Below are 12,221 nucleotides of genomic sequence, written 5' to 3' on the forward strand. Positions count from 1 at the left end.
AAATTCATAACAAAGGTTATCAAAAGCTTAGAGAACTAAACGATCTGCTGATGGAACTCCAAGTTGCCAAGGACGAAGGAGACTTGCAAGGTCTAGCATACTTAGATACGGCGCGTGGTGTCAACCCCATTGTACAAAAACTACCTATTAGTCTACAAGAGAAGTGGATCGCTCAAGGCTCCAAGTACAAACAGCAGTACAATGTCCAATTTCCTCCATTTTCATTCTTTGTGGACTTTGTGCACCAACAAGCAAAGACCAGAAATGATCCTAGCTTTGACTTCTCAATGTTTGACACCGCATACCCTAAACTAGGTAAACCTGTCTCACCTCGCAACCTGAAAGGTACACCTGTTGCAGTACACAAAACCAGTGTATCTCTTAAAGACTCCTCAATCAAAACTTACAGTACTACAGAGACTGAGAAGGTCCCAACAAAAGACCTGCACAGAGAGTGCCCTCTACATAAGAAACCACACTCATTGCTGAAATGCAGAGGATTTAGAGGAAAACCTCTCAGGGAACGCAAAACCTTCCTCAAGGAAAACCATATTTGCTACAGGTGTTGCGCATCTACCTCTCATCTCGCAAAAGACTGTACAGAGAACATTAAATGCTCAGAATGTGACAGTGGAGAGCATATTACAGCTTTACACCCTGGGCCACCTCCATGGACTCTCACACCTTCAGACCAGGCTGCAGAGCACGACGGGGAGGAGAGAGATACAAAACCTCCTGAAGTGACACCCCAGTGCACCCAAGTCTGTGGAGAAGGTCTTAGTAACAAATCATGCTCTAAGATTTGTCTGGTTACAGTGTACCCCATTGGTCACAAAGAGAAAGCCATAAGGTTGTATGCCATCCTTGATGATCAAAGCAATAGATCTCTTGCTAGCTCAGCTTTCTTTGATATCTTCAGTATTAAAGGACATAACTCTTCATACTCACTTAAAACTTGCACAGGTGTGAGTGAAGAAAAAGGCAGAAGAGCTACTGGTTACCAAATCGAATCCGTAAATGGGGAAGCATCCTTGCCTCTGCCTACCCTGATCGAATGTAACCAGATTCCAAACAATAGAGAAGAGATTCCTACACCTGAGGCTGCATCGCATCATTGGCATCTAAAACCCATAGCTCATCTCATTCCTGCACTTGATCCAGAGGCTCAAATAATACTCCTGCTGGGAAGAGACATCATAAGAGTCCACAAGGTGAGAGAACAGATAAACGGTCCTCACAATTCTCCATATGCTCAGAAGCTGGACCTAGGGTGGGTCATTATAGGTGATGTCTGCTTAGGAAATGTCCACAAGCCAACCACTGTAAATTCTTTTTACACGCATACATTGGAAAATGGACGTCCATCCCTCTTTCAGCCTTGCCCTAACAAATTCCTTGTAAGAGAGAAGCCTGCAGGTATGCTATATTCGGACTTTACTGAAATCCAGAACCCTTCTTGTGGTGAAGACCTAGACCACTTAGGATGCACAGTGTTCCAGAGGACAAAAGAAGATCACAAGATAGCTCCCTCCTTTGAAGATGAGACCTTTTTAAAAATAATGGAACAAGGAATTTTCAAGGATGATACAAACACCTGGGTTGCACCACTTCCATTCAAAACTCGGAGACGCTGTCTCCCTAACAACAGGGATCAGGCCTTAAAACGCTTCTGTTCACTTAGACGCAATTTCCAGAAAAGACCAGAGATGATGGAACATTTCTTCTTATTTATGGGCAAGATATTTGAAAACAACCATGCAGCGGTAGCTCCACCTCTGAAAGAAAAAGAAGAATGCTGGTATCTGCCAATCTTCGGTGTTTATCACCCTAAGAAGCCAGGTCAAATCCGAGTGGTGTTCGACTCCAGCTCACAATATCAGGGAGTCTCCCTCAACAATGTTCTTTTGACAGGACCAGACCTCAATAACTCTCTTCTAGGTGTCCTCATCAGATTCCGTAAAGAATCCATCGCTATAGTTGCTGACATACAACAAATTTTCTATTGTTTCCAAGTTACAGAGGAGCACAGAAACTTCCTGAGATTCTTCTGGTTCAGAGACAATGACCCCACCAAGGACATCATAGAATACCGCATGAAGGTACACGTTTTTGGCAACAGCCCATCTCCTGCAGTCGCAATATATGGACTCAGACTCTCTGCCCGAGAAGGTGAAAAAGACTATGGACAGGATGTTAAGAAGTTTGTTGAAAGGGACTTTTATGTTGATGATGGTCTAAAGTCACTTCCCTCACCAGAAGCTGCAATCAGCCTACTCAAGAGGACTCAGACTATGCTTTCATGTTCAAACCTCAGATTGCATAAGATAGCTTCAAACAGTAAAGTTGTTATGGAAGCTTTTCCTACTCAAGATCACGCCAACGACTTGAAAGACCTAGACTTGGCTACAGACACAATACCCATGCAGCGCAGCCTGGGGCTCAGCTGGGATCTCAAGTCTGACACCTTTACCTTTCAGGTCAACCAAGAGGAAAGGCCCTTCTCACGACGTGGTGTCTTATCTACAATCAACAGTCTGTATGACCCACTTGGGTTTGCAGCACCCGTGATCATCCAAGGTAAGACTCTGCTCAGAGAGTTAACCACAGATACATGTGATTGGGATTCTCCACTTTCCTCAGAGAAAGAGGCACTATGGATAACATGGAGAGACTCTTTAAAGTCATTATCTAACCTACACATACCTAGGTCATATACCCACCTCTCTCCAGCAGAGGTTCAGTCTAGGCAACTGTTCATCTTTTGTGATGCTTCAGTAAAAGCAATTGCTGCTGTCGCTTACCTCAAAACAATAGTCAATAAAGGTCAAGTTCAAATTGGCTTTGTAATGGGCAAGGCGAAGCTGGCACCATGTCCTGAGCTCACCATACCAAGGTTGGAACTTTGTGCTGCTGTTCTGGCAGTAGAACTAGCAGAGCTTATTGTGTCAGAAATAGACATACAACTTGACAATACAGTGTTTCATACAGACAGCAAAGTAGTGTTGGGCTACATTTACAATGAGACTAGGAGATTCTATGTCTATGTACACAACAGAGTGCAAAGAATTAGGAGGTCAACACAGCCTACCCAGTGGCGCTATGTACCAACTGACCAAAACCCGGCAGATCATGCCACAAGAGCTGTTCCTGCAGCCCACCTCAAAGACTCTACCTGGCTCACAGGGCCAACATTCCTCTACAGACCAGTAGTGGACACTCTTGAGGAAGATACATTTGAGTTGTCAGAGCCGAATTCTGATGCAGAGATTCGTCCTCACGTTTCTGTACTCACCACAACAGTTTCTAACAGACATCTTGGATCTGAACGATTCAACAAGTTTTCCACATGGAAATCGTTAAACAGAGCATTAGCTGGTTTGATCCACATAGCCAGATCTTTTAGAGCCACATCTACAAGATCAGAACATTGTAAAGGTTGGCATTACTGTCATAAAGCCTATACATTGGATGAACTCACACAGTCTAGAGACGTTATCATCCGGTGTATCCAACAAGAAGTTTATGCTCAAGATCTTGAACACTTCCAAAAGCAAAAATGCGTTCCTAAAGACAGTTCCCTTAAGAGACTTGACCCATTTATAGATGATAATGGACTGTTGAGAGTTGGGGGACGTATTTCTAAGGCAAAACTTGAGAGTAAGGAATGTAACCCAATAATACTTCCAAACAGTCATATTGCATCGTTACTTGTGCAACACTACCATGAAAAGACCAAGCACCAGGGACGTTTGTTCACTGAAGGAGCTTTACGGACAGCTGGATTCTGGATAGTGGGAGCAAAAAGACTTGTGAGTAGTCTAATTTTCAAATGTATCACTTGCAAAAGACTACGTGGTATATTTCAGTCACAGAAAATGGCTAATCTTCCTGCCGACCGACTCAGTACAGACCCTCCCTTTACAAATGTTGGTCTTGATGTGTTTGGCCCTTGGTCTGTCACTACACGACACACCAGAGGAGGTCGTGCAAACAGCAAACGCTGGGCAGTCATATTCACCTGCATGAGTATTAGGGCTGTGCATATAGAAGTCATTGAGTCTTTGGACACATCCAGCTTCATAAATGCTCTCAGACGTTTCATTTCTATTCGAGGCCCGGTCAAACAAATCCGCTCTGACAGAGGCACTAATTTTGTGGGAGCCTGTAAGGAACTGCAGATCCCCTCAAACATCGACAGTGACCATGTAGAGAGATATCTTGCTGACCAAGACTGTAAATGGACATTCAATTCCCCACACTCCTCTCACATGGGAGGCTCTTGGGAGCGTATGATTGGTATAGCCCGCAGGATCCTTGATTCTATCTTTCTACAGCTGGGGACTTTGAAGCTTACCCATGAGTCTCTTACAACCTTTATGGCCGAAGTAGTGACGATCATGAATGCCAGACCTTTGACTTCAATATCCAGTGATCCAGAAGATCCTCTTTTACTCACTCCTTCTATTATCCTCACCCAAAATGTTGGTACGGTTACAGCTCCCCCTGGTGTGTTCAGCACTAAAGATTTGTACAAGTGTCAGTGGAGACGAGTGCAAACTCTAGCGGATGCCTTCTGGGATAAATGGAGAAAACAATACATCCCTACTCTACAGTCCCGGAATAAATGGCAAACCAGTAAACCCAACATGAAGGTTGGTAATGTTGTTCTTGTAAAAGACTCTCAGTCAAAAAGAAATGACTGGCCTTTGGGACTGATAACCAAAGTATTTCCAAGTGAAGATGGAAGAGTCAGGAAGGTGGAAGTGAAAGTCTGCAGGCAAAATGAGCCTAAACTCTTCCAGAGACCTGTTACTGAACTGATTTTGTTACTCTCTCCAGAGAATAGTTAATGTGGTATCCTTGGGATACCAAGCGGGGAGTGTCATGTCTCCATCATTATATTGTCATGTTATTCTTATGAGAGTTTTCACAATGTGTAATTTACTGTGTAACCTACTGTTCATGTTGTACCAGCGCCATCTAGTGGCCATTCACATATTACATATTGGAACAATTTTTGTCCCAGCCCAGCTACCATAGCTTTCACCTATGAACTTTGGTGACATCATCTTCCCTCCATATCTTGTTTTCTACAGGAAATTCAGCTAGAGGAAACACAGCTAGTTGCATCCTCCCTCATCTTAGTTTATGGCGGCATCGCTGGTGTGTATACTCTTATGGATGCTTAACATTATCATCCTGTATCTATGTCTTGTGTAACTTACATCTTGTGCACATTTCTTGTATTTGCATTGCTATGTACAGTAATGTCTTATATGCATTGCCACATGTCAGTATACATTAGTAAGTGTATTCTCTTTTCTGTTCCACAGTTTTACCACTCTAATTTCACGTATTTCCTTGCAATAAAAGTTGAAGTTGGACCTTGCTCCTTTGTCAATGCATTGAAGGAAATCAGGGTTATACTGCCTGTCAATCTATGTACCCTCACACATAGGGAGGACAGAACAATGCCACTGGGCACCAAGTTCTAATTGGTATGTGTACGTGTGCGCACACACGTTCGTGATCACACACAAATTTGCGCATGTGCACAAATATTTCCGCAATGAACTGGTAATGCAGAAGTGACATTGGTCTTTCGCTTATAAATATTAGCACGTGTGCAATGTGCATGAGCATGAGCACAAGTCTGCACTGGCCGTTTGGTGGTAGAAATCTGGTTTACCTTCCACCCTGGTTCCACCCTAAAAATAGGTGGAACATGCCACATGTTCACAAAGGTGAACTTATCCTTTAAGTTAAGTAACCAAGAGGAACAAGAGACTGACAAGCTCATCTCTTTGTTTCTCTACTCTCTCCTTCTGTCAACATGTTCCCTGCATTGCTGGTTAACCGATTGGTCCCTTGTATTGCCTCTCCTTTCCTACTTTGAGTTCGGCAGTAGAGGGACTGCAGGAGGTTGATACCATGTCAAATCCAAGTATTTTTATTGTCTGCATTAAAAAAAATGATGATATATTAATGCATATATAGCTGATTTAATGTGTGTTTTTTATATCTGCCTTGGGTTGAGCTTTAATTTGTTGATGCAAGGACACCTTTATTGCTACTATACAGTATATTAAGTCTTGGTTATTTCCCTAACTTTTAAAGCCAATAAATCAATAACCAGTCCACATTTAAAGGGAAGTTTAATGTTTTTTAATAATCATACTTACCTAGGTGAATGCTGCATCTGTCCCCTGGCGCCTCTAACACTGAGAACTGAGCAATGTAACACCGCCAATCACTCGATTCTCAGAGCTCCCCAAGCAGAGAGCTGCTGACTGTCAGTCAGAAGTTCTCTGCTCTGCCCCCCTCAATAGAGCATTGGGCTGTGGGGCAGGAGCAGCTAGCTCAGGATCTCAGCGGCTCACTGAGAGGCTGAGCCAGGTGCCAGTTTAATCATGTGGTCGGATCCTGACTCCATTATCGTCATCCTGCCCGAGCCTGCACCGGCTCTGTGACATCAGCAGACAGCGTACTTCAGCCTGCTGTCGGCTGAAAACAGGTCACAGGAGTGTAAAACAAACTGCACTCCTGTGGTCCACAGAAGAAGTACAGCCAAAGGAGCTTTGGCTGTACTTCTCCTTTAATAGGTAATTGTTTATTCCTTTCCATATTGTAACAAAGTCTGCTATAAGCAGCAGTTCACATATTTTTTGTCAGTCAACTGTCCTTTGGAAGAGATGACATGTGAATACTTTTTGTTTTAAGAACAAACACAAGAAAAAAAGAGGCACTGGTTACAAATTTTCAGTGGGTCAATTAAATTATCATTGGGCACACTAACTCTGGTCTGATAGAACTCCACAAAAATGGGGACACCCTTTGGAAAAGAGGGGCAAACCCAGAGTTGAGAATCCCAGCATATATAGCTCAATGAGAGTGCTAAACAAACGTATAAGAGTCCAAACATTTTATGATAAAATGAGCTGAAGCAAATTAAAAAAAGCCAACAACTTTGGGGGGGGGGGGGGGGGCAAACAGACTCTTCTCCTTCAGGGCTCAGAAATCCTAACTCTGCTTAAATGTACTCAGAAAACCTGATATCAAACAGATCTGAGGTTTTCTTCTTGAAAAAGTTTTAGAAGGCAGGTTATGCCAGTGTTAACAAAGCAGTAAAAGTCTTGCTGAGTCCAAGTATGCCAAAAGTCAAAATTCCTGAGCTGTGACAAAGGTGGAATCTGTTTGGTCCCCAAACCCTGTTGAATTGTTTCTACAATTAACTAATTTTTGTCATTAAAAAACTTTGGACTTTTGTAAGTTTGTTTGGCACTCTCATTGGGCTGTGTATACTGGGATTCTCAACTCTGGGTTTGCTCCCTTTTCCAAGAGGCGTAGTTATGCCGAACAAAAGCTAGTGTGCCCAATGAGGATTTGATTGACCCTTTGAAAATATGTAACCACACTTTTTTCTTGTGTTGGTTCTTAAAACAAAAAGTATTTAAATATTGTCTCTTCCAAAGGACAGATGACTGACAAAAACTTTGGACTTTTAGACCTTTTTTTTTTTGGGCTGTATATTTTTTTTTTTAAACCCAGGACCCTGGATACACTATATCTGATATCCCACAGTACACAGAACATGGAAATGCAATTAGATTAGCCAATATAAACTAAATACCTTTTCTAATCAGCAGTATATAGCAGCCTTGTGACTTCTATCAGTGTCCAGAGCACTGGTTAAAGCTAGTAGGAGCAGTTTCCATTCTCCCCTGATTGTCCTATGAGGCTGCAGGACCCCTGACCCTCTGTCTGGACAGTGCTGATTGGCGCTGTGCTAATTACATGCACCCTCCTAAGACAAAATAATCTCTATAGCAATACACACCAAACTGGGCATGTGCAGAGTGCCCCCAAGGCTCTGTTATATCAGGAGATGGTTTAAGGACTGTGGAAGAAGTGGAAGACAGGAACAAACAGCCTTTTTACACAATGAAGAGGATTAACCCCTTAGGACCCACAGTGAGTATAACAAGCATGCTTTACTGCATATACAGACTGATTTTACTGTTGTGGGTTTAGTAACACTTTAAGAAGACAGTGATATGCTTCAGAGTATGTTACTGGAGAATTTGATTCTGTTCAGCCAACCCGTGCTGTGTATTCAAATAAAAAGACTGGACAAAAGTAAAAAGGAAAATAAATGTTGACGATGGAAACCAGTTACATTTCTAGGCCAGTTGGCTGTAGGAAACATTTCCACTATTCCACTGGTGCAATGAACAGTTTATTCAGTTTTATCCTTAACTTTGTAACACCTCTGTTTGGACATACCTTTGTGTGATCTAATTGCTGCCACCAAGAAGCCAGACTCTTCTTGAATTCTCTGTTCAATGGATTTCTTGCCCATCCCAAAATTTCTCAGCATGGTAAGTGTAAACCTGCGCAGATCTTTCCATCGTTTCCCGCTGGAAAAGACAACTCCTAAAACATAAAGTAAATGCAAGAAAGACCAAATCAAGTATTGCTGATGGAGCTAAATATTAATTTTCCATAAACCTACCATGTCCTCGCACAAATGAGTCAACAGTAGGAAGTCTTCCACGGGCCTCAAACTCTTCTGGGTGGTCTAGTAACGCTTCTTTGACCACCTCATAGCCGCACAAGACAACGACAGGGTTATGGCCAAAATAGATGGTATATATTGGACCATATTTCTCCCTAAACTGAAATATAAACACAGCAGACTTTTAAGAGCTGCACGTAGGCCACTGCCAATTATAAAAAATATGTATAAGCATGTTTTTTACAAAAGTTTTTAAAGCCCATCTCTAGGGAAAGGAAAATGCTTCCTTGAAGTGGGGCTACACCTACACTGCAAAAGTAAATTGCACCCTTAGGTCTAGAGTACCTGGGAATATCCATTTTACTTACCTGACCCTCCATTCTCCCAGCAACCAGTGCTCCCCTCTGCTCCCCTACATTCTGGCAGTGGACTGTTCTTTAGTATGGTTAGGTCCACTGGAAGGCAATTGGTTTTGCATTCAAGTTGATGACATCAGAGGACCTACAATAAAGCATAGGGAAGAGGAGGATGCAGAGACTGCTCTTACAGCTTGGTGTGAGCATGAGGGAGAGGAGGATTGGGTAAGTAAAATTTCTTTTAGCGGCCCGTTAGACCTAAAGGAGCATTTAACTCTTGCAGTGCAGGGGGCAACCCCACTGCAAGGAAGGATTCTTACTTTCCCTGAAGTCTGCTTTAAATTATTAAGTAAATTATGTTTAATAATACATATAATAATATTGAAAAAATCCAAGGGGAAGACTATAACTCCTCATAATAGCAGCAGGTGTGCGGACCCAGGAACTCAACTAGATATCAATAGATAACAAAAGGGTATATGCAACTGTTAACTGTTTGAACTCTACAAGCATCTACTAAAAATCAAAATATGAGTCCTGGATGAACAGACACTTTACAGTGGTTATAAACCTCTTACATAAACATATTGGACTAGGTGGGACTTTAGATGAGACCCAAGCTGGTGTTGCCCGGCGTCTCCATCCCTATATCAAGAAAAAAAGAGGTTTAAGGATTGTAAGAGGTGCATGAAAGTCAGCCAGCCCCCAGTCTGATGTACTCACCCTCCAGTCTGTCACCAACCAAATAAAACCTGTCTCTTGGTACAAAGAACAGGGGTTTAGTTGACACACATTTGCAAACGCATGTGAAAGCTGCAGAGCCACTTCACGGCACCCTGTTTAAATCTGCAGTCCTACACTCTTAATTTAGTGTCCTCACACTGGAGGCACATGGCCGCTAATGGGTGGATGGGGGACAGGTGAGAGGGAGACAGCCCAACCTCCCTCAACCCATCCCCATACACGACTGGCTGTTGTCTCAAAGACTCAAATAATTAGGTTATAACCATGGTGCAAACTGGAAAAGACCAGCTGAAAAGCATTACACCTCCATCCCCTTGGTGGATACAGTATATAAATAGGAAGGGATTTTATGTATGGGGCATGGCCTGTAAAGCACACTGCCTTTGAAATCCCTAATTTCCTTTTTGGGACTTTATATGAGACAAGCAGGTCATGCTATTGGTCTCCATCCCTGTCTACGGAAAACACTAAGGTCAAATCAAAACTGCATCCACCAAAAACGCACGAAAATCGCACGGTGGGACTTTAATTGAGGCACCAAGCTGTGAGCAAGGCGTCTCCATCCCTGGTTGCTTAAACATATTGGACTAGGTGGGACTTTAGATGAGACCCAAGCTGGTGTTGCCCGGCGTCTCCATCCCTATATCAAGAAAAAAAGAGGTTTAAGGATTGTAAGAGGTGCATGAAAGTCAGCCAGCCCCCAGTCTGATGTACTCACCCTCCAGTCTGTCACCAACCAAATAAAACCTGTCTCTTGGTACAAAGAACAGGGGTTTAGTTGACAAACATTTGCAAACGCATGTGAAAGCTGCAGAGCCTCTTACATACCCAGTAGAGTTGGGCAAACAGCTCGGGCTGAGCAAAAGTTTGGCCCGAACATCGTCTTTTCACCCATTTGGCGAACACCTGAATTTGCAGGCAGGCAGGGGGCTAACCGGAATCTGGATGCCCCCTTTAGCTGCCAGATACAGCCCCCCCCCTCCATGTGAATGAGTATGGGGTACATAATACCCCTACCCATTCACCAAAAAAGTCTCAAAAAGTAATACAAACACAGAGACAGTTTTTAAAATTCCTTTTTTAACCACTTTACGACTGCCCGCCGCAGTTATACTGCGGAAGGCAGCCGCTCCTGCGCAAATCGCCGTAGGTATACGTCGGTCACGCGCAGGCAGCTAGGGGGGCGAGCGCGCGCCCCTGGCAGTGCGCTCCTGCCCCGTTCGTCAGCGGGGAAGCCGTTGCACAGGGCAGGCAGCTCTGATTTCCGCCTGAAACCCGCGATCGTTCCCCGCTGATAGAGAAGTACTGTCAGCTGTTGTAAACACAGCTGACCGTTCTTCTCCCTGGAATGATCATGGTTCCTTCTATATAGGATCACAGGTCTCTATGATCATTTCACAAGCCACGGCCTCTACTCCCCTAGGTTCACATTTAACCCCTTGATCACCTACAATGTTAACCCCTTCCCTGCCAGTGTCATTAATACAGTAACAGTGCATATTTTTAGCACTGATTACTGTAGTAATGTCACTGGTCCCCCCAAAAGTGTAAAAAAATGTCAGTCATGGGTCCGATCTATCCACCACAATGTTGCAGTCCCGCAAAAAATCGCAGATCGCCGCCATTACTAATAAAAAAAAAAAAAAAAAAAAAACAATAAAAATGAAATAAATCTTTCCTGTAGTTAGTAGACGCGATAACTTTTGCGCAAACCAATGAAAATACGCTTATTGCAATTTTTTTTTTTTTTTTACCAAAAATATGTAGCAGAAAACAAATTGGCCTAAAATGTTAAAAAGTTTTGATTTATTTTATTTTTTTTCAGGAATGTTATATAGCAGAATGTGAAAAATTTAGTTTTTTTTTTTTTTTTAAGAATTGTCATACTTTTATTGTTTATAGGGCAAAAAAAAAAAAAAAAACGCACAGGTGATCAAATACCACCAAAAGAAAGCTCAATTTGTGGGAAAAAAAGGACATCAATTTTATTTGGGTACAACGTCGCACGACCGCGCAATCGTCGGTTAAAATAATGCAGTGCTGAATCACAAAATATGGCCTGGTCATAAGGGGGAAAATCCTTCCGGACCAGAAGTGGTTAGAAATTAAAAAAAAACAGTGTCCCTCACTGTAAATTCATTGTCAATTATGACGACGCTCTGCTGACAGTTCTTATAAAGGTAAGGGGTGGAGCCATCTTGCAACGTCACCTGGTGGCACTGCCCCCTTGTGACATCATGGACTGGTGCATGCTGAGTATAAAAACTGTCAAACAGCAAGCCAGGCATTCGGCAGTTTGCCTTAGTTGACAGCGGAGCGTTTTCTTTTTTTTTCTTTTTCGAGTCCGGCGGTATGACTGGCATCGTGATTGTCGGAGGAAATAAATAGAGGGACAGTTTTTTTTTTATTTTTAGTAAAGGAATTGTCAAAAACTGGCTCCTGTACCCCATACTCATTCACATAGGGGAAGCGGGGATCTGGGGGCCCCCTTTCTAAAGGGGGCTTCCAGATTCTGATAAGCCCCCTGTCCGAAGACCCCCACTACCACAGCCCAGGATTGTGGAAAAGAGACTCTTGTCCCCATCAACATGGGGCAAGGTGCTTAG

General features: G+C 43.0%; 1 protein-coding gene across 1 annotated transcript in view; it reads right to left on the minus strand.

Moving 5' to 3' along the window:
- The window catches only part of LOC309560466 (cytochrome P450 2A13-like), a 98,933-nt gene that overhangs the window by 48,821 nt on the left and 37,891 nt on the right, over positions 1-12,221 (minus strand). Inside the window, exons 11-12 of the mRNA XM_082264099.1 lie at positions 8,513-8,675; positions 8,284-8,433 (exon numbers count right to left, since the gene is read on the minus strand). Coding sequence (XP_082120225.1) covers positions 8,284-8,433; positions 8,513-8,675 — 313 coding nt within the window. The remainder of the gene's footprint in view (positions 1-8,283; positions 8,434-8,512; positions 8,676-12,221) is intronic.

Source organism: Pelophylax lessonae (genome assembly GCF_965119305.1).
Source record: "Pelophylax lessonae genome assembly, chromosome: 7".
Lineage (NCBI taxonomy): Eukaryota > Metazoa > Chordata > Amphibia > Anura > Ranidae > Pelophylax > Pelophylax lessonae.